The sequence below is a fragment of the Berghia stephanieae genome, chromosome 7 (assembly GCF_034508935.2).
Source record: "Berghia stephanieae isolate SIO BIC M18660-M18661 chromosome 7, UCSD_Bste_1.3, whole genome shotgun sequence".
Lineage (NCBI taxonomy): Eukaryota > Metazoa > Mollusca > Gastropoda > Nudibranchia > Aeolidiidae > Berghia > Berghia stephanieae.
Genome location: NC_088366.1, coordinates 44,245,032 through 44,269,540, shown reverse-complemented (window position 1 = coordinate 44,269,540; position 24,509 = coordinate 44,245,032). Strand labels below are relative to the sequence as shown.

The 24,509-nt window shown below is 34.7% G+C and overlaps 3 protein-coding genes across 3 annotated transcripts in view; 1 reads left to right on the top strand and 2 right to left on the bottom strand.

Annotated features, from left to right (window-relative positions):
• LOC144977330 (uncharacterized) overlaps window positions 1-991 on the bottom strand; it is a 14,562-nt gene extending 13,571 nt beyond the window's left edge. Inside the window, exon 1 of the mRNA XM_078922409.1 lies at window positions 591-991. Within this exon, the coding sequence (XP_078778535.1) occupies window positions 591-820 (230 nt within the window). The 5' untranslated portion in view covers window positions 821-991. The remainder of the gene's footprint in view (window positions 1-590) is intronic.
• Window positions 1-24,509, bottom strand: part of LOC144977331 (neuroguidin-like) — a 197,343-nt gene that overhangs the window by 169,256 nt on the left and 3,578 nt on the right. The window lies entirely within an intron of this gene.
• LOC144977329 (pachytene checkpoint protein 2 homolog) lies at window positions 1,067-24,509 on the top strand. Its single transcript, XM_078922408.1, has 12 exons — window positions 1,067-1,146; window positions 5,697-5,862; window positions 7,591-7,762; window positions 12,100-12,279; window positions 12,816-12,906; window positions 13,850-13,986; window positions 14,856-14,942; window positions 15,378-15,484; window positions 17,647-17,800; window positions 19,192-19,304; window positions 20,338-20,407; window positions 23,374-24,509. Exons 2-12 carry the CDS (start codon window positions 5,735-5,737, stop codon window positions 23,464-23,466), a joined length of 1,332 nt encoding a protein of 443 aa, XP_078778534.1. The 5' UTR covers window positions 1,067-1,146; window positions 5,697-5,734; the 3' UTR covers window positions 23,467-24,509.

Genomic DNA, 24,509 nt, shown 5'->3' with positions numbered 1-24,509 from the left:
CAAAAAAAAACCCCCCACAAAATCCTTTGTGTCCCGGTTTCATGTTGTTCTAACAAAACCTTTTGTCCCCCCAAAAACTAGAAAAAATTCAATCCATGCCCCTGACGAGCAGTTATGCAGGCCACAGAGTCCCGAAATTTATCTAAGCATGAAAAAGTGACATTGCTTGATGCTATTTGAATATTACCCTACAATTACACTCTATCAAAATCATAAAGTACTTTCCACCAGATTTAACAGACTCAGTTACCAAATCTTTAATGAAGCAAAATAATTAGAAATGTATACAATGGCGGCCGAGGATGATCAAAACAATGGTCGTATTAGATTAGGAGAGTTTATTTAAACTTTGACTTAATCTATAAAGGTTTGTACTATTATTAGTATTATAGACTTTAAAATGCTTCTACTTCTATATGAATATGATGACAAATTGAATAAATAAACACATGACAAAAGATCAATGGTGAAAATACAAATCGGAAGAAGACTTGGGATGTAGTAGCTTATGGAAGGTCTCCCGATGATGATGATGATAATGACCGAATGACCGCACTCACAATTATTGTTTGTTTTATCAATCAACTTACTTGGTTTTGGGCCCTTTCTTGTTGATTAATTTCTGCATGAACCTACTTTTCTCGTGGAATTTATAGGTTGCATTTGTCTTTACACACACACTGAATTCTAATCTACTTAAAGGAGTAATCAACAAAGTCAAAGGCGATGATGATGATGTAAAAATCAGATGGGGTTGAGGCGATGCGTGCAGATGAAATAATGTTGGCAAAGTCTTCAAAATATTCTTTCCTGAAAACATCTCTTTATATTTTCTTGAAAAAAAAAATTCAGACTGGATTAAGATATGAGATTGTAATGCGCATTAGACCAAAGTGTTGAAAAAAACTTATCTCTTTACGAATTATAAATGCGAGAAAACCACCTTGAAAACTTTCTTAAAATTTCTCTTCACTCTTCACCACTTGAATCTACTTTCACTTTCGTTTCTTACCCCCTGATATTTTAGACTAATTTATGCCGTGTATATTTTATGTGTATGGATCATTTTCTGAGAAGTGAGTGTGCCTTCTGCTCGAAATATGAAAGTGGGAAAATATAAACAATGAAGCTGATCGAGTAATTTAGGTTGGTTTACTTCTTACATTGATAAAGATTAAATAATTCTGCCGAAGTCTATGTCAGATTACTTTCACCGTGGTATTTTGAAAGAGGGCACTTTCATAAATATATTCATTCAAATTTGATGGAAAGTCTTCTTTACATTAATATTAGACGTCTAGGCTAGTTTTGAAAATTTATTTCCTAGAGCAGAGGAGGTGCGCCGGTGGAACCAACTTAGACTTAGATAGAGATATCTCTAGACGTCTGAGTCTGTTATTCATCTCTAATTATTATGATAATATTTAATAATAACAATCCCCTATCCTACTAAGCTACGGGTTTTAGTTTTGGGCCAGGGTGGAAACAATATTTCTCCGATTTCTCGGTACCGAGAAATTACCGTAATTAGGCTAGAAGGTACCGAAGTCTCAGGACTGTCGGTACTGTCAATTCCCATTGCAATGAAAATCATCATTTCCTGCGATAATATAATAGATAATTTTAATAAAATCACCCCATCAACATAATCCCTCTTTTAATACTTGGGTTGTTTCCTTTGACGAGGAGCTTTCGGAAGGTCTCCCTTTTTTTTTTTTTACATGATAATAAACATTTGAGTGTCTTCTTCTTGGTCTTGGTGGGGACATGTGCTTGTGTCTGGATGAGATGAGACATTTAGGTGATCTCAAACTAATATAACTGATAGTGATAGTGTGCTCTTCTTAGTCTTAGAATCTACACATCTGTTCCCTATTTAAAATAATTCCCCAGGTTCTTACCTTATCTTGGGTGTTTTAATTGTGGGTCTAGAACTTTTTTTTAAGGAAAGGATGTGGCACATGAGTGTAAATATGATATAAATAAAAAATAAATCGAAAGCTTCCGATATGGCCTCGGTGAATTAGGCGCATCGATATAGCGAAATGGTGGCGCGGGGCACTGCGTATGCTGCGCAACATGCCGGAGGGATCTGGTCCCACCCACCCACCTGAGGTGTGGCCGAAAAAGCTGCGTCGCTGTGTCTAGACTCGCAGACCCAACGAATGCAGCCGGGATCAGTCAAGGCTGACTCTGAATAAATAAATAATAATAGTTACATAATTTTAAAAACGTCTGTACTCTTTAGCCCACATTTCCTAACCCCCCCCCCCCCTTCCAACCCTACTTTATTTCAAATAACATAACCTTAACCAAACCCATAGTGTAAATTACAGTGTAATACAGTGTGCATTAACCAATGCTGCATAGGGAATGACCAAGTGCATAGTAGACTAAAGCAGCGACTGACGCTCGGCTAGAGAGTGGTAAAGTGGATGGCTACCCTTGGACTCCTTAGGGAGCAAGGGATTAGGTTACTAACAATTAATCAACATTCCTTTACCACTCATAGATATGTCCACAATAATGTAACAATACCCCAAGAAATACAATTGAATTGAATAATCCTGTAAGCCAACTGTCCTCGTACCCAGCAATCCGCCAATGGAAACAAACTAACCCCCCCCCCCCCCCCCCCCCCCTTAACTTAAACCTAACTTTCCTCTAATATATTATTTCCCAACCATAATATATACTCTAATACCTGCAATTACAAAACTTTCGATTATTCGAATAATCCGACAATCTGATAGGCCCCTTACATCCTCACCAGTCAGAAACCCATTAAACTAAGCGATCTCTCTCCCCCTCCCCCTCCCCCCTTTTCTACCAGGCTATTCCACAGAAATTAACCCGGTTGACTGATTGGTCCAGGTTCCCAGCGACCCACCAATCAGAACACCAAAACAACCTATTCCCCATCTATCCATACCTACCTCTTATATCCTATGTTATTACATATCTGTCTAAAAGAATAACATCATTACAAATCACCAGCCCAATATATACCCCCTAATATTCGCCCAAGTAACCCCTAATCCTCCGATGAAATCCCCAATCACAATAATACTTTAACTATTCAACCTTTTCAATCCTTAACAGTGTAAAAAAAACAAAAACCCAAATATAAGTATAACAATAAATGGATAAATATCAAGATTAAAAGAATTTTGTGGCGACATAGAATGACAGAAGACACCCGACCGCCCCAACATCTAACATATTGGAATTCAATCTAATAATTTGATACTAATTAAAAGGGTAATTAGATAAGCTGGCCTGGGTTTAAAAAAAAAAAAAAAAAGAACTTTTTACTATCCCGTTTCTTCCTTTATATGACATAAATGTGTTGCAAGAGCCGTAAAACCCTTAAAAACAAAACAAAACAAACATTTTCTTTTTGACACGTAAGACCCTTAAAAACAAACAAACCATTCATAATCATCATCATCATCATCATCATCTCTTCCACCACAATCACATTGTCATCATTACTACAACAACCACCACACCACATCATCATCATCACCTACTCAGGCATGCCTACCGTCCCAGAATTTCCGGAAATTTGTTTTAGAAAATAATGGCTTACCCGGAAAATACTCAGTTTACTTTTTGTCCCAGATATTTAAAAAATCGACCATTATACTTATACTACCACCACATAATCATCTCAGCCACCACTACAACAACTACCACCACATCATCATCCTAACACCACTACTACAACTACCACCAACACATTATCATCTCTACTATCGCTACTACAACAACTACTACCACATCATCATATTCCTACCACCACACATTCACTACTACAACAGCTCATCATCCCTACAACCACTAATACAACAACTGACACCACATCATCATTCCTACCACCACTACTACAACTGCTCCAGCATATCATCATCCCTACCCCAACTACTACAATTACCACCACCACTACTACAACTACTACCACATCATCATTCCTACCACCACTACTACAACTCATCATCCCTACCACCACTAATACAACTACACCACAACTACAACTACTACCACCACATCACCTTCCGTACCACCACTGCCACGACTACCACCACATCATCATCCCTACCACCATCACCAATACTACAACTACCATCACATCATCATTCCTACCACCACTAATACAACTACACCACAACTACAACTACTACCACCACATCACCTTCTGTACCACCACTGCCACGACTACCACCACATCATCATCCCTACCACCATCACCAATACTACAACTACCATCACATCATCATTCCTACCACCACTACCACAACCTTCACCACCGCCACACCATCACCCCTACCACCACTACTACAACCACCCCCACCACCAGATCTCAGCCATCAACATACCATATCATTTGGATATTGGTAAGCTATTCTCTATTACAATGGTTGGAGAAAAATGTCCTTTTTTTTTTTTGCGGTCAGTCATTCTCACCAGTGGCAGTGTTATCTTGATTAGTTTTCCAAGTAATATTATATTATTTAAAGAGTGAGTGAGGATGCCCCTTTAGTTGCAAGCAGATTATTAACTACACATACTTTTATAATAACCTTTAGCACCATTTTAACCATATTAATATTGCGCTCTTGATGTCAGACGTTCGACTGTCTTTTAAGACATTACTATTGCGCAATGTATTGTTCCTGAAATTTGAGGTTTTATCCGTATAATGTCCCTGAAATTTGAAATTGATGGTAGGCATGCCTACTGCAACCACTACCACAACCTCAGCCTCCTCCTCCCCATCATTATCACTACCACCTTTCCTGCAACCACCACCATCACATTATCATAACTATCAGCACTTCTTCAGTCACCTCCACCACCACATTATCATCATTACCACTGCAACTACAACCTCCTCAATCACATCATCATCACTAACACCCCTATTGCAACCACGACCACATCATCATCATCACGACCGTAGTATAACCACCACCACCATCATTACCAACTCTTTCACTGCATCAGCTAAGCATCATACTATTTATATGACATCTGAAACTCTTTAAAAATTTTGATAGTCTTTCCTTCTATCTTATCTTGGAGTTTATGTGTCTGGAAAAGGTCTGGCATTTTTTTCACCCTGAATTTGTGGGTATCTTGGTCATCACAAAATCAATTTGCAGCATACATAAAGGAGGAGAAAATTTAATTGCTGCATACATACAGGAGGAGAATTTTTATCTGCCTCAAAACTAAGTGCCTGATTTTAATTGAAAATTTTTTTCAACAACAAGGGACAGGGCAGCACAATTCTACATGTGTAATCTCAATACACTATCATCATTTTTACTCTAATTCTTTCCAACAAACATCCTCTTCTCCTGAATTGAATTGTTTCACAAACTTTTTTCCACTCATGCAATTTTTGCATTTTGCCTCCATATAATGATGTAATCAGCACTTTCACAGAGGCATTGTGTCCAAAAGTCATTTGAATTTGATATTTTTAACCCCTTCAATTTCAAAATAAGATTTTCATGAATCCTACAGATACAACCATCTTCTTGCTGCTCAAAAGCACCTATTTGGTTGAAGGGATGCAAATTTAGAAAATCCAACCATTATATATTTCTGTGTCTCTTTAAATATGTGAAATGCTTCCTTAAAAAGAAGTAACAAGTAAGTACTTTATGAGTTTTACGTTCTTTCCAAAGGTCGGCACAGTGATCACCTCTTACTTTATATTAGAAATATGGATGACGTCAGTCAGATGATATCGCTACAAGATGCTCTTCCTGCGACAGACTGTGTACAGAACATGAAAGATATCAATGAGTTACCCCTCATTTGTCATGTTGAAGTGTTAAGAAATCCCTTCAGGTATTTATTTGTTGGAGTTAATACTTGAAATACTTACAATGGAGTAAATTTTATGATTTGGTACTGTTTATTTTTGATGATCATGACATACAGCTCACCATAATTTTCTTATTTCCACAAAGAAAGGAAGTAAACTTGCCTCTGGATGCTCTTTGAATCATCAAATATCTAGGTATTATTATTTTGATTGAATTAAGCAAACAGGTACAATAGAACAAGACACATTATCAATAATTTAAGAAGAAAAAAAAAAAAGAAATAGATTGTGTTGTTTTGGGTTTATTTTGATCTTTTGTGTCATTGTTTGTTTTTAAAAAATTATTCATTCATTTATTTATTTAAATGATCAGTTGGTTTTGTAAGTCTCATACTGTTGACTCCGGATAAGTGGATGTCAATATTTTTTCCTGGTGGGCAACATACATACAACACATAGGACAAGACATTCAGCCTGTTAGGTGATTTACAGCATCATTTTTCAAAGACAGTGTTTTACACCAGAGGGACCTCCTGATTTATTGTCCATCTCTGGTAGGAAGATGAAAAATTGCTTGGGATGCCTTTCTGAAAGGCATTTGAGTTTTGAGCAGGGTTGCCAGATAATATTTTATAAACAATCCAAACCGTGACAGAACAAATCCAGATTTTAAAAAAATAATCCAAATTTCAGAAAAAATGTCCAACCTCCCAAACTTTGAGCTTTTATATAGTGCAATATCAACTAAACATGCTCAAGGCGCTTTACAAGAGGTTCTTGGCCAACAGCGACACCTCAACATGAAGAGGACAACCCGTGGCGCCTATTAGGCAATGTTAGATGAGAGAAAGTGAGAAAAGAGCCTTTTCCAAGGACTCAACTATGCGCAGAGCGAGGCTCGAACCCAGGACCCTCCGATCCGAAATCTTACCCTATTTGATAGAGAGAGTAATGATAATAAATATTGTTATCCAAAATGTGTTATTATTATTACTACTTGAAATAATTTATAATTTTGAAAATTTCTTACAGGCAAAATAATCCAAAAATTCAAACTGAAAATAACAATCCAAAAATAGGCGGTTTGGATTAAAATAATCCAACCTAGCAACCTTGGTGTTGGGACCTTGATGTGATACATACATGCTCATAGTATGTAAAAAGTCAAGCAATTGATCCAAGAAAAGCAAATAGTCATAGAGTGAGTAAACAACGCAAGTCAATCGGGAACAGTGAGGGTAGCCCTGAAAAGGGTCATTATAAAAATGAAGCATGATGTACCAGCTCTCACCTCTGTATAGCTATATGAAGAAGTGCGAAATCCTCTGCTGTACTTACAGGCCTTGTTAATGAGGCATCACTCTAAGCCAATTTTTTGTAGATGTTCTTATCCAATGAAAAACTTACCGGTAGCTTTGTTCAATGAAAATGTATGTTTATTTATGATTCTATCATGAGTCATAAAAAATCGACTTAACCAACATTGACTTATGTGGAGTATTTTTTAAATTTTTTACTAGTGTTATATAGGAGAGACCTAGGACAAAAAAAAAGGCTTGGGTGAAAATCGACTTCAGTGATGTCTATGTACCCGGAGTCAACTGTTTATGTTTCATGAAATGTTTTAAACTTTGTTTTATAACACCACAACAGAACAACTTATCTGTTTCCTTAAGATATGGTCCATGAATAGCAATTTTTATAATGCCTTACTTTCACTTATTTGTGTATTTGACCATTATATTTTTCAGTACTGGTAAAACAAGTCAAATCAAAGAAAAAGTTAGAAAGTTTTTAAGTGATAAGAAAGCTGCATGTTGTGGAACAGTATTCAAGGACTTCACAGATGAGTTTATTTTACATAATGTGGATTATGTGTCAGTTTGTGATATGTCAGACATTAATACTGGTCTTCAGAGACGGGTAATTATAATTAGTACTTTTTGTAAAATAGATCAATTTAGATTTACAACCTACTTTTATTATTAACTTCCTTCAACACTTGCATCAATACTACCACAGTCGGGGTCTCTTGATTTATTTGGTGTTTCGAAATGTAATTGCCCAGACTGGGTGGGGTCTCCAATGGTGGGCAGGAGGTTACTCGCTGTATCTTCTATCCCTCTATATCTGGTTTCTGATTTACTTTCTGTCTTTGTCTTGGAATAGGATTACTTTGTTCCTTGGGAAATGATCAAACAAATGTATAAGAGAGTATAAGAGAAATTTTTTCCCCTTGTAAATCATCTCTCTGTTATGTATTGGTAATTATATTTTTTGTTTTGAACATATCTTGTAAACACATTTGATTGTGTTCCCCTGAGCAGACCTGCCTACTTGAAAATTTAAAAATTTGTTTTTTTTTAGGAGTTAAAAGTCGTAGTTGCTATAGTTAACTTTAAAAATCAACAATTTACCCTCACATGGATTAAATAATACTTCTAAATCCTAAAAAAATATGTTGTATGTCATCAACCCTCATTTTCAATAAGTTTTAATGACTAAGAGGTGCTCATGAAGTTCTGAAATTGGAGCCAAAATTTCGTAATTTTACAACAATTCGCGGTCTGTCTTAGCGGGATCCTGTGCTGGTGTCTGGATGAGACTTTTAGGTAATCTCAAACTAATTGGAATTTACATCTGTTCCCTATTTAGACCATTTACTTTTGCCTTACCTCTTCTTGGGTGCTTTGATTTTCATTCTATAATTTTTTTACTATCCCATTTTCTTCCCTTTTACTGGTGCTGATATACCTAAATGTCTCGCAAACATTGTAAAACCCTTTTAACACAAAACAAACAAACAATTGCCCAAGACATTGCAATTTCTAAGCCTTATATTAATTTTAAATGCTTAATTAGATTGGTGTCTCCATAAACCAGATAATTCTGTAATAACTAGAGATTGACACAAATGAGTGTTTGATTCACGGCACCGAACGAATGAACATTTAGCTGAAAATCCAAAAGTCATTAAATCTCCACCCTAGACGACTATCTGACCCCTGACTGACCTCATTGTGCTACCTGTACGAGCACTTCTGACTGACCATTTTTTTCAACGATATGCCAATTTTATCGGTGTCTTTAATCACGCACACTTTAAGATTATGTTATGTTAATGAATTGTTTTAGGTGGGAACAAAACAAGATAAAATCAAATTTTATTATGATACCAAACTCATAATAATCCTTTGCGCCGTTGATCGTTAAACCATAGATAAGTTTAGACATAAAAATTGTAAGAAGACCATAAAAAGTTAGGTTTTGTTAAGTGAAGTATTTAAATAATGTCACCGTAGACCAAACATTTTTTAAAAGACAAGAGAATGCAAATTATAGTGCTATAAATATCTTGCTCATTTAAGTCACTAAAGCCAAGTTACATGCTTGTAAAGTTGAATAATATCCATTTTTCACGAACCTACCAGTGCAAATAGGCTAGTATAGCGGAGTGTAGAGTTATTTCATATCAATAGTAAATGATCATTGAATCCAAAATAATTTGTTAAGAGAGTTTCTTTTTAATACTCTTTCTTAACACAGTGCAAAGTATAGTGGCATGACTGACTTAATAATGCTTTCTTCCAGCAATGCCGTCCGATATTGCAGTTTTGGCTGTAGTGAAAATTCAATGTTTATTTGATTATAAATAAACAATGTTACTGATGCCCGGATTCTATAGTCTAGATATAATCGAGCCTAGATATAGTCGAGCATAATAAATATAATCTTTTGCTTCTTTTTTAAAATCATCCCTCGTGTTAGTGTCGGTCATTATGATACAATGCTTGTCTTTGAAGGCGTTTTACATTTTACATTCTTTCCACCCGAGAGATTTGAGTTTCTTTTCGATTTACATAGGCAAATAGTAACTAAGACCCACTAAGTCCATGAGTCGGAGTTTATCCTTGTTTCTGTAGTATTACGATAAAAATCACTAGTTACCCTCTGGATCGGACACTAGTCTATCGGTGGTGCTGGGTTTTAGGGTTTGGGCCAGAAATAATATTCACATCACCGGTAATGCATATAGTATAAAAAATGTCAACAGGACAACGAGTGGAAATATCACTATGGAATTTGACTATTATTAATTTGGATAAAGACAGAGTATTAAGCGTACAAATATAAGTACCAATATTTATCGCGGATGGTTTTTAAAAATTATTTTGTCCAAAGAGCAGGATTTGATAGCTGGTATTGTTTGATCAGCTATTACTTGAGATATATACCACAGTCCTAAATAAAGGTTAAGAAGCAATGGTTGGTGTCCTTTAAATGATAGAGAACCCGTGATAAACATTGGCTTTATGATATTTATGGTTTTAATAGACTGCTACGGATTACACATAACAATATAAAGACATAATTCAAATTATTAACTTTGTCAGTAACTCAGTAACAAAACATTCTTTCACTTTCAAGGATTTTAGCTGATTTCACTTCAAATGACCATAACTCAATAACCGTCGCTTAAATGGCAATTCTGTTTTCACTATGATAAAATAGAACATGTTAACTATCATATAATGTAAAAAAATCAAATCTGTCTGGTGACATTTTAATACAATTAATATTTTATCCAATGTACTTTTGGTAAAATTCTAAATTTTAGGTGCCTTTTTATTTCATACCGTAATAATTTATTTCTGGATGAATTTTCTTCATTTAAAAGCAGTTTAAAAGAAGAAAGATGGGTCTTTAAGTAAACTGAAGAAAAACTGACTCATAATTTGAACATTTAGTACAGAATAATTTTTAAATGCATGTTTTATGCATAATTTTGCTACTCAGTAATCTCCCCTTACTCAATCGCCTGCAGCGGTAATTAATTACTCAGTGACAGCTTCATCTCGTGTAATCGGCAAGCCTCGTTCAGGCTAGATCACAGAAACCGGGGCTTTTTGCTTAATGTTCAGGTTCAGCATGATTTTCGGTGCCGTGGATTGATGAAGATCAGATTTTATTTTGATTTGCGTTTGCAGTAAGCAACTATTAAATCTTGACTTACTTGACTTAGATGCCTTTCGCGTCTCGACCGAAAGATCGGGTCGCCTTGGCTGTTTCCAGTATTTCCTGTGTGAGGTGTCTCCAATATTGCCGGTCCTCTGCTAGGGTTCTCAGATTTTCAAGGTCCCCTGCCGTTATGAGACGAATGCTTTGTCCAAGTGTTGTGAGGTTTTTGTTTAGGATCACAGGGAGTGTTGTGATCGGTCTTCCTCTGAAAAGGTTCCCGTGTTTTTGGAAGTATCCCGACATGGCTTGGTTAGCTGGTATGTTTTTGTCCCTGCGTAGTATGTGACCGAAAAGTTGCCATCGTTGTTGTAAAATGTCAAGGGAGATTGGTCTTTCTTTTGTGATCTTATAGAGTGATTCATTTGAGATCTTTTTTGGGTATTTGATGTCCAGTACCCTTCTTAGCTGTGTGCGATGGAAGGCATCCAGGTGTTCTTCTTCGGATTTTGTCAACGCCCAAGTGCCGCAGTTATACAGAAGTACCGGTTTTACAAGAGCATGGTACAGTTTCAGTTTGGTTTTTCTCTTTATTTTGTCACCTCTAATCCATTTCGACAGAGGAAAACTTTTGGAGATATTAACAGAAATAGTAGACGAAGACGAGCTCCGAATAATCCGATTTCTCCTCAGCAACACAAAGATACAACCAAGGATATACGGGGCCACAAAACAGACGCAGTTCGAAAGTAACATCGGGACCCCCCAAGGAGATAGTCTGAGCCCGATTCTGTTCACAATATACTTAGAACACGCTCTGAAAGAAGTTCGAAAAGTCATTCCAAAACCAACGACTCATATTGAGAATGCAATCCCTAGAGAAATCGCCTATGCAGATGATGTCGATTTTATTGGATCAACACCAGCAAATATAGACATCATACAAAATACCCTCATGAAATATAACCTCCAAGTCAATGCCAATAAAACCGAATTTACAACACTATCGAGGAACAAAGAGGAATGGAAAAGAACAAAGAAAGTCGGCTCACTAATTGAGAGGACAAAAAAAAGCTATCAAACGCCGCACTCAGTAAACTCACTATTAAATCCATTCTATTAAATTAATATCGAAAATGGCCTAATAATTAAATATCTATTATCAAAATGAATTAATATATTTATATCTAAAGAAAAAATAATAGACTATTATGTTCCTTTTTTAACATTTTATTTGGTTTATGAATTATATTCTGGGTAAGAAATTGAGTAAATGTTAAATCAACAAAAATTATCTCTTTCAGGTAGTTGACTTGTCTTCCTGTACTTTGGAGATTCATGTTTTTCAAATGCATACAGATGGCGTTGGGTGTGAAATGCTTGAGGAGGAGGAAATGTCAGCAGCCAGTCACTGGCTTTTACCTTCATCTGATTTCCAAGGATTGTGGGATTCATTAGTTTATGATGAACCAATCAAAATGAGGGTGAGTGCTTTTATGACATGTTGCTTTGGAATTCAAATGTGGTATTGATAACTACAGGGGGTCTATTTTCTATGCGAGTTGTCTTTGTTAAACAAAACACATCCTCTACTTCACGTTTTGATTTTCAATGTTCTATTCCCTTTCTTCATCATTTCAGTATACTTTATATCCATTCTAGTTGTATTGTTTGAAATAGATCTGCAATGATGGCATCTTTTTTTTTTTTTTTTAAATTTCCTTGCCGACCACCCTTCCATCCTGCAATAAATGGGTAGCCGGTTCTGTTAGATCTGGCTGAACGTACTTTGTAATAGACTAATGTCCTATCCAAAGGGTAGCAAGTAATTGCTATTGTCCATTTCACACCACAAAAACTAGGATAAACTCTGGCTCCATGGTCTAAAAAGCTCTGAAGGGTTACTTTTAGATGAATAAATAAAGATATTTTCCTCTTACTCTTTTCATATATTATCACTTTAATGCAAAGTGAAAATAATTTTTAAATTGATTTTATATGTCATTCATCTCATCCCCAGTTGTTGAATTATGCCAGCACTACCCTACTATTTTCTGACCACAATGTCAACAGTAGTATTATATCTTGGAACAGGGTCATTCTCCTCCATGGTAGGACGAAGAGATTGTTTATAAGCACGATCCCTGGGTGGGGTTCCTGACCTCCCATAGAGGGCAGGGAGGTACATACTGTGTCTTCTCTCCTCCAATATCTTTTTTCAAACATGCTTTCTCTCTTTGTCTTGAAATGAGATTAAATGGTTTTGTCCTGGCCCTGGCCGGATACCCTGGCTGAGAGGGAAACAGTCAATTGTGTAGTTAGTTTTGGGAGTGATATTTTTTTCCTTGTAAATCGTCTCTCTGTTATGTACTGTATTATTTTTCCTTTTACATATGTATGATTTGTAAACAGTTGAGTGTGTTCCTCTTGGCGGGGACCTGTGCTTATGCCTGGATGAGACTTTTAGGTGATCTCAAACTAAGTACACTGATGGTGTGCTCTTGGAATCTACATCTGTTCCCTATTTGAACCAATTCCCCTTTGTCTGCCTTATTCTTGGATGCTTTAATTGTAATTCTAAAACTTTTGACTATCCCATTTTCTTCCTTTTTACTGGTGCTGATATGACCTAAATGTGTTGCAAGCGCCGTAAAACTCTTTAAAAACAAAAAAAATATTAAAAAATAAGCACGATTCGCTAATGCAAAATAACATGTACCATGTTCATATGCTCTGTTATTTTATCTCATAGTTTTGACTCTTTTAATGTCATTTTCTATATCTTCACGAGTGAATGAAAGATTTTAAAACAAATAAAATAAGACAGCACACATGGCACTGTGTGGATGTTAGTTGAATGTCATTGATACATGTATGATCTTTCTAAAAAATTAAGGCTTATGCTCTAAAATGTAGGCTAGAACGATGTGTATCTACACATCTATAGATACCACGAGAGCTTTTATTTCTTTTTACTCTACCTTGTGCTTATAGGCTTTAGATATGGAAATTGTCTTTGCTTAAGTTGCAAAAATAATCTTTCTGTATTTTCAGGACCACCAGGGACAGGAAAAACATCTCTGTGTAAAGCTCTGGCTCAGAAATTGTGTATCCGCCTTTCAGATCGTTATTCTCATGGACAGCTAGTGGAGATCAACAGTCACAGTCTTTTCTCTAAATGGTTTTCAGAGGTTTGAGCTTACTAATGAATTGCATTATTTTAAAGGAATGTTTAATTCTAGGATATTTTTGTTTTCTAAATGTATTGAGTTTGAATTATCTCAGTTGTATCACATTATATTGAGATCATATAAAGTTAATTACTGTGCTCGTAGTGAGATGACCAAGTGGGGAGGGCATCAGTCCCATGCCAGGAGCTCCTGGATTCCAGCACAGCTTTTGGCATCTCTTTTCCCTTGAGCAAGATATCTACTGTTCACTGTTGTAATGGGATATATGCCTATACTATGGTATTTCAGTATTACCATAAAATAAACCTTAAAACTTAAAGACAAATTTTTCCATGGGGATGACATGAATTGTTTATTTTCTGCTGCAGTATATTATGATAAAGCCAATATAGTGACTCCTGTCAATCCTGGGTCAGACCATAGGGAAAGTACCGACATTTTCTTTTTGTGTTTGATATATGCCATTAACATTAATAATCTACCTTACAGTATCTGTTTATATAAAGAAGAAGGACAGTTTAACAGTTTTTTTCGTATTTTGATTCTGCATATTATTTACAAAATGTGATCAGTCTCTCGAAATTGGTATTATAGAGGGATGAGGCTGATGGCAGAATGGGATTTAAAAGTTGAAATAAGCACAAATGAGAAATTTTAGATTTTGTCTCTTTAAGAAAGAATACTTATCCTCCTCAATAAAACATATAAGCTTAACTGAAGTGCCATATTCTGGACAAGAAATTTAACTTTTAACCTCTAAATTACCCTAACATAATACCACACTGAGGCAGAAGATCACAAATGTGTTATGATGTTAAACTATTTGCTTGACATTTTTTTTTCATATCATCTTATTTCTTTTTTTTTAGAGCGGCAAGTTGGTGATGAAAATGTTTCAAAAGATCCAAGACTACATGGAAGACCCTAAGTCTTTGATATGTGTCCTTATAGATGAGGTGAGTAAAAGAGTGTTATGCAGTTATGTTTGAATTGAATTTTGCCTAGCTGATTTTGGTAATCTAATCCTTTTTTTTTTTATGACTGACACCAACCTGAGGATACTGATTATCAAATTTAACAAGATTTTCCAATTTGATGAGGTTTTTTTGTTTGTTGTTTTTCTTTACTTTAAGAAATTATTTTTACTAAAATAAATTACATAAATTTATTTTTGTTATGCCTTTTATATTTCATATTAATTTTTAAAATATATAATTAGAAAAAATAATTGAGGAGTTCAAGGAATATGAACATGATAATGTCTTTTCCTGTTTGTTTGTTTGTTGTTTTTTTTTTCTTTTCATTTCATGATTTTACTTTTGAATTTGATCTGTATATAATGGACAATGTTTGGCTGTTTGGAGTGTAAAACCGTTAACATTCTCTTCTAGGTTGAGAGTCTCACTGCAGCCAGAAAGAGTGCAATGAATGGAATGGAGCCCTCAGATGCCATTAGAGTGGTCAACGCTATGCTTACACAACTTGATCAAATTAAAAAGTAATTTTTATAAATGTTTCTCAATGTTTTTTAGCCTTGAACTTTGTCTTTTTTTTCAAGTAAATGTTTAATCATATTGTCTCATGTTGTAGACGTAATGAAATGAGGCCAATCATTATTGTTGCAGCAGCACGCACTACAATAACTTTCTGAAAATCATACCATGTGATCAAGGCCCCTCCATTTTCAATTTTATAGGCCTTATTGAATCTGCTCTCTAGTCTCATGACCTTGTGTTATAACACCAAATACTCGGCATTGACTCTCAATTTAAACTCTTTGTAATTCCAAGTTTGATCAGAGCTCTCAATATAATCATAATCCAGCAGGGTGTCCAGGGAAGTCGGAAAGTTGGAAATTGGTCGGAAATTTCATACTTGGTTGGAAATGTTGGAAATAATGGGACTGAGGGTGAAATTTCCTTTAAAATGAGAAAAATTAGAAATTTTTGCTTAAAATGCGATATCAAAAATGTGCGAAGGACAACTGCTGTGCACAAAATTATTATTATTTTACTGCTACAACTGCACTACTACAAACACTACCACATCATCATCCCTATCACCAACACCACTCACTAATGTAACCACCACCACTACCACATCCACATCCCATACCATCACTACAAAATTACCACATCATCATACCCACCACCACCACTACTCCAACCACCACCACATCATCATCCCAATCACCAATACCACACCACAACTGCAACCATCACCACATCATCATCCCCACTACCACAACATTATCATTATCCTTACCACCACCACTACACCACCACCACACCACCATTGCTACAACTACTACTACATCATCATCTTTACCACCAGCACCACTACTACAACCGCTACTTCATCATCATCCCTACCCCCTACACTACTATAACCACCACCACATCACCGTGGCTATCCACGTCAATTCTACTACAACCACCACAATCGCCACTGCTATAACCACCACCACATCACTATCCATAACACTAACATCATTACTACAACAACCATATCATCATCTCATCCCTACCACCACCACTACCTTTGCAACAACTGCTACATCATAATCCCTACCACCATCACAATCACCACTACTACATCCATTACAACTACCAAAACACTATCATCTCTACCACTAATACCAACAAATCATATGAGTATTTTTTAAAAGTGAAAATGGGGGTGGGTGGTGGCTTTTGACATTGTATAATCACATGGTACCATTCTCTAAGTAGATAAGATTTTATAAGTTGCTATCCGTTTTTTAACTTTTGAAATTCCTCCAAGTGTTGTCAAAAATTGCTGCAAGAAACATTTTGGGTTGCATCTCAGCAAATTTTTATGAAATTCAAATGTATAGATTATAGTCGCATGGATGGGTCATGATCTGTGCACTGAGAAATTTCCTCCTTTTTTGACCAGTCATTTTCACCTCTGCTCTTACTTTAAAATAAATATGGATTGTGTTGCGATAAGACCTGTTTTAAGTAGGATTGTCTTTTTTAAGCGTATAGAACGCTGTGTGTATAAAATATCTGGTAGGAAATTTCACTTCTAGGTAGGAAATTTTAAGGTTGGATTTCCCTGGACACCCTGTCCAGATACACTTTTGGTGTTTCCATTCTTTACATGTTTGGTGGATGGGTTAAAAGTATCTTAGGGAGTTGTTATCTCATGCGTCTTTTCTTCATACTGAGTTTATAATGCCTCAATATAAATCACATGGGTAAATCTTATTGCCCTTGCTGACATTAGACAACGCAACCATCTACAGTTAAACAACATTGTTGTACCTGGCTCTAAGTTTTCGTGCAAAGAAATAATTTATTTTATTTTGTTTTAATTTTTCTACCATATATGTCAATGTCTTGATTCTGACAATATCTGATGAAAAAGAAATAATTTGTTTGATAATTTCGCCATTTTATACCAGATACCCCAAAGTTTTGATTCTGACAATATCTGTTGAATAAGAAATATTTGTTTGATATTGTCGCCATTTTACTCCAGATGACCCAACGTTTTGATTCTGACAATATCTGATGGACAAGAAATAATTTGCTTGCCACTGTTGCCATTTTATACCAGATACAACAAACATTTTGATACTGGCAATATCTGATGAATACCAAATTATTTGATTTTGTTGTCATTTTTTACCAGATACCCCAATGTTTTGATTCTAACAACATCGAACATCACAGGAGCTATAGACTTGGCATTTGTAGACCGGGCTGATATCAAACAGTTTGTGGGACACCCTTCCACAAAAGCCATCTATTCTATCTACCACTCATGTTTAACTGAGTTGATGAGGGTCAGTTTTTTGTTTGTTTTGTTTTGCTTTATTATTATTAATATTATTATTATTATTATTATTATTATTATCAGTAGTAGTAGTATTATTATTACTATTATTATTATTATTATTATTATTATTATTATTATTATTATATTATTATTATTATTATTATTATTATTATTATTATTATTTTTGTTTCAGTTCTCTTTAGTTTAGATAAAAGAAATTCTTGTGTCATGAAAGATTCAACTAAAGATATGCAACAGTTTTGATTTCAACCTCGGTCATTCATGCTTTATGAGATATATATTCCTGTGATTGAACAAACACAATATTTTGTACAATAAATCTTAAATTGGAATGGCATGTATAAGGCAGCCATCTTGTTCCAAACTGAATGCAGCCACCCTAAGTAGATAAAAATTGAACTGGACCCAATATGTGATATGATGGTGTTAAGTATATCAAAAAAATATTGCTTTTGTTTTTCATTACCATTTAGAGTATAGAATGACATTACAACAAATGCTAAAACATTTAAATCTATTTTAATTTTCCGCTAGTATTTTTTTGGTCTTAAATTTCCCATTGTTAATTTCTATTTGTAAACTGATATTATGGAATTGCATAAGAAGTTACAAAAAAGAGTATTCTTTACTAATGCTTACTTAATCCTCTTCAGGCTTTGAGGCACATAGGGCATCCACCAGACATCATTTTTTTTTTTTGCGTCCTTTATTTCTTTTTCCATGGTCCTTCACCACGTTTCTTTGGGTGCGGGGTGGGAAGTGACCCAGCCAACACCATCTTTTTATTTGTTTGAAAATCAACCAGAATGATGAATGCGATCATGCCATCATTTCCAACTGATTTGATTTCTTCAACTGTATTGCCGACTCTTGCGTTTAGGTCTCCAATGATCATGAGCATATCGTGTCTTGGTGTATTTTCAACAGCCATTCTGAAAATATCATAATTCTTCCTTGTTTTCTTCATCAGCATCCTCTGCGGGTGCGTAACATGTGAGGATCGGTAGTTTGGTGTATTGTGAGCTATATCTTGTGTATAGAATTCTTTCATTTATAGGTTTCCAACAGTGATTTGTGGTTTTGCCAGACTATCAAGAGGGCAACACCTTCTCTCTCTAATACAAACAATATAAAAAGAAATGTTAATTACTGACAAGATACAGAGATGTTCCTTTTATATAAATGTACTTGCCCAAGTTTGTGAAACTTCAAAACCGAGTTATTTATTTCAGGTATTTTGTCATGAGATCTTGGGGAAGTACTTTAATTTTGTTGCTGTCTTCGATTGCAACTGTATTATTCAAAACTTTATTTTCACATGATAAATCTACCTTGTTTCTGTTGTACCATTTAAATGTTTAAATATACATCCAACAGTGTGGTGTTATCAGTCCAACACAACAATTAGTGGATGTACGGTCCTTGGAAATCACTAGATTCATTGAGAACAACGCCACTCATTATAGTTTAAAACTATATGAGATTGCCAGGTAATAGAAGTGTCTTTCTACATCATTGATTTTTTAGATTTGTTATAACTTTACAAAAGTAAAAGGGAACGATGAGATCAGGGATAGGACAAGAAAAGACCCTTGGTCATGCAGAACTTGTATAGAGTTGAATAAAAGGATATACTTTGTTCGGAAATTAGCTGAACTCGGAATTGACACAGCCCTCTGTATGCTTTTATTTAGATCAGTCTTGGAGAGCATCATTGATTTTTGCATTACCGCATGGGCAGGAACCGTGATGTAGGAAAGATTGATAAAATTGTGAAAAGGCAGGCAGATGTACAAATAATATTTTTATATTAGAGTAAAACTGTATAACCAGTTCTGTGTCACAGACTAAATAATACCTTGAGGGATGAAAGTCACCCATTGTACATTCATTATAATTTTTCCAAGAGAACTAACCGCCATCTGTCTATATAAACAAAGAAAGAGAAACACAAGAAATCTTTCATCCCTTAAAGTGTACTGTCACATAGTTCCTATCTACAACTAATTTAAGCTATTTTATACTGTATATAATTAGTCTTATTGTTTTACCTTAATTTTACATTTGATTTTAAATTTTATTTATACTAATATATGAATAAATTTAATGTTTTATATTGCCATTTGAAGGCTTGTTTTTTCCCACATGATTTATTATATCAACAATTTAACACACACACACACACACACACACACGTTTACTCAAATTCTTTTTCTTTCTCCTTTTCTTTTTTTGGATAAAATAAAGTACATTATTATTATTATTATTATCATTATTATTATTCTCATTTTTGTTGTTGTTATTATTATTTAACCCCGACCAATTGTGATAATGATGATACTATTACTATTATGTAGTGGTGGTAGCAGCAGTGGCTGTATCCTTGTACTTCTCTCTCTAATATTGTTCAGTGAATACTTGTCTTTACAATATCTATATTTCGTAGTCAATTCATATAGCTTAGTAAGAGAATAATCCTTTGTAAATTTTCCTTTCTACATTCATTATGGTCAATGTCAACAGCAAGAGCCAAGGTCTGAGTGGCAGAGCATTGAGGAAAATCCCATTTATAGCCCATGCCATGTACCTCAAGGTAAGAAGTGTGTTCTTAGACATAGGCTTTTTTTATAGGGCAACATCCACTAAATGTGCTCAAAGCGCTTTAAGTCAAACAATAACTCTTAACATATGGGACAATATGTGATGCTGGTAAGAAACATTGATGTTTTTGGTCAGATACATATTTTATTAGTGAGTATGGTGAAAGAAATGTGAGTAAAGAGAATTTCCAAGGACTCAAATTTCCATTGCCCACAGTGGGATTCAAGCCAGGGACCTACTACTGATTGACTATATTGTGCATGCAATACAAATGGGGGTGGGGGTTGTGGAGGGAGATGGTGTGTTTTCTCTTGTCTTGTTTCTACTTGTATGAACCTTTTATCAACATTTTATCATTGGTAACATTACTAACTTTTTTTTTTGCCACTTATCTATTCTACTTATGCTGTCATTATATGTTATCATATTATATTTTGCCATATATCGTAATATATCGTATTTGTTTTCCAATTTCAATAAAAACTTTTCACAATCATTATTAAACAATTGCTTTACATGTCCATTTAATTTTTGCTAGCTATTGGCCATGCTTGAAATGCAGTGGGTGATGAATCACTAGAGGATGCATTTGTTGGTTTTCACCTAAATTGATGTTTTTTCCTTTGTCCCATCCCCATTTCTCTATATAATATTAGTAAGTAATTAAAATGGAAGGGGAAAAAAATGCGCCAAAAATTATTTTTCAAAGCCATTCATAGCAAGAGTTTTTTTTAGAGCCTTTAATACCAGCTCTGTCAGAGCTACTTTATCCATTTCAATTGGGTTCCTCTCATTGCATTGCTTTCAATGACGATGAGAGCAAAGATATGATAAGGGAAGGAACCTGACTACTGACTGAGGTTCAAATCAGCAACCTCTCCCCCCTCGTGTCTCTCTAACACCCACACAGATGACATTAGCAACAGAACTTTGTAATTTCTATCGCTATGCATGATTTACTTGATAGTGTTGTGACTGTAGAATAGAGATCATATAAAAATACAATACAATTGCCATTACCAATGATGTATCGCGCTTTAATTAAATAAACTGCCATCAACTGCACCCACTTTGAAGGGACTGACAAAACACAGAAACTATTTATCGTGGGACTTAAAAAGATGTCATATGGCAACAACTTACAATAGACATTATTTAAAATTTAAAAAAAAAGGGATCTAGTTTTAGCAGAATTCTGAGTGACTGAATTGTCGGGTTTAATTTTGACCAAATGGAAGATACTATCTCTGAATTCAGGTTCTTTTCTTTTCCATCCTATTTAAAATTAGAGTTTGATTAATAATCTTACTGAACCTCTCCAGTCTGTTTATAAGGCCTTTCATAGTACTTAAGCTGCTCTAATGAAAATCAATATTGACATTCTCAACGCCATTGTCAAAAGTAACGTATATCTTTTAGATCTATTTGCATCTTTTGACACCATAGATTATGGTATATTCTTGGCTGGGTTTAACATGACTTTTGGCATTGAAGGAAAGGCCCTTGACTGGCTAATTTCTTACTTAAGTAACAGAAAAAAAGCCAGTAGTTCAATTAGATGAAGCAATGCCTTATGAAAATCCTTTAAAATTTGGTGGTCAGTCCTTGGATGTGTGCTCTTGAAAATGTACCATCAGCCTTGTCTGAATTTTCAAAAAATGTTTTTTGAAAATATCTTAAAAACCTTGGTGTCTTCTTTTGATAACAATGAATCCCTGAAAACACAAATCGATGTTTGTAAAATATTTATCTAAAGAAAATTGCCACTATTTGAGACTAAATAACCATCTGATTGTTGAGGTAGCAAGTCAGCTTGTTACCACTCGAATTTTATCATGTATCAATTTCTGCAATTCCCTTCTTTCAGGTGTAAGTCAAGATAAACTCTCTCCGCTGCAAGGCATTCGAAACAGTGCCACAAAATTAACTTTAAGAAAAACGTTAATGGCCCACTCCCTCCCAATTTTGTACGAATTTCTCTGAGTACTAATCAAAGGGAGATTGACGTACAAAATCACCATGATATGCTTTAAACGCTAATGATGAAGCCCCTATCTACATGAAGAACCTATATATCCTTATACACCTTCCAGATCACTAAGATCATCATCTGATAGAGCTTAACGTTTAATTCCACTTTTTAAATACAATTGTTTTGGCAGACAATCCATTTCTGTCATGGGACCCTGTGTATGGAATTTTCTTCCTTTTACCACCAGGGAATAACCAACTGTTAATTCTTTTAAATCTTAACTAAAACATTTCCTTTTCACATAATATGCCTATTTTTAATCTTAGACATACGTTTATAACATTATGTGTGAATGTTCAAATGTGTGTGTGTGTGTTTATGTTATATGTGGGGCTCTGTGTACTTATTTTATGTACCAGTGTGTGTATGTGTGTGTGTGTGTGTGTGTGTGTTCATATGTGGGTTGTGACATATGAAATGCATTTGGTTTTTTCTTTAATAACAATGTAATGCGCAAATTTGAGTATTTTAAAATTTTGAAAATGCCCTTTGCAAGTGTCATCTACTGCTATTATTATTATTATTATTATTATTATTATTATTATTATATATTATTACATATTATTATTATTATTATTAATTATTTATTATTATTATTATTATATTATTAATTATTATTATTATTATTATATTATTATTATTATTATTATTATTATTATTAATTGTCAACTAGGAATCATGAATTAACTCAGATATTTTCAACCAAACACAAATAAAATTAACCACACCATAAGTTTAAGTGAAAAAAGCAACAATAAAAATACCATAAAGATAAGAAAACAACCAAAATCACTGACAATTTAAGTAACAACACAGAAACAAACAAGCAGAGAATCTATCACTTTGTAAATGAGCAACATTTTATAACCAATAAATTGTATGATCCATTTCCTCATCATTTTCTTTCCTCTTTTTATTCTTAAAAGGGATGTCCCATTACATTGGACGATTTTTTCCAAGCTATGAAAAAGGCAGTGGAAAGACAGTTTCAAGAACAGGCTGAACTTAGTAAAATCTGAGCACAGCATGGATAGTACTCACATGTTCCATCTTTGTATGTCTTTGTTTAATTTAGAATATTATTTCATCAGGGATACCCCTTGCTAAAATTTTTAAAAGCCCGAAATTTGTTCTCGTAAAGGGCATATATGAACATATTTCATGCAAAGCTTCTCTTCATCAAATGGTATAACCTTAAATCATAGAAAAGGACACATACCCATCAAGATTACCCTTGGCATTTGCTTGAGTCCTTTATCTGTGTCGGAGATGCCCATATATGTATATTTTTTTTTCGAGGGAGAGGATTTTTTTTGCTGATGTAAAATATCGAGTATCTCCCAATTTGTGTGCATGTGACTTGACAGCATTACAGACACTGAAACGATACCTACATGGAAGTCTGGGTGGGGTTCCTGACCGCCCACAGTGGGAAGGGAGGTACTTGCTGTGTCTTCTATCCCACTATATCTGTTTTCCAACTTGCTTTCTATCTTTATATTGGAATGAGATTACTTGGTTTTGTCCTGGCCCTGGCTGAGAGGGAAACAGTCTAGTTAGTTTTGGAAGATTATATTTTTTTCCTTTCCTTTTAAATCATCTCTCTTTTATGCACTGTATTATGTTTTGTTTACGTATTATGTATGATTTGTAAACATTTGCGTGCATTCCTCTTAGTGGGGACATGTGCTTGTGTTTGGATCTCAAACTCAAACTAGCGGGTGGTTGGATGGAGCATCACCCTTGAATCGTATACCTATGATGTTCGCATGGGTGTACGATCCGATAGTGATGTCGTTTCTTCTTCTCTTTACTAGCCTATCCTGCTTCTTTGGTTTGTGATTGTATTTTTGACAGGGGATATTTTTTTTCCTGTAAATCCTCTGCCTGTTTGTTCTTGGTTATTTATAATTTAGCTTATGATATGTTTAGGTTATGATTTTGATTTACATTTGTACTATTTTTGTTAGATTGCTTGTTTTTTTGTTTCAGCGGTCTCTCATATAACCTCAATTGTGTTGGAAGAGACCTAAAGCAACAAACAAACAAAAAAAAAAAAAAA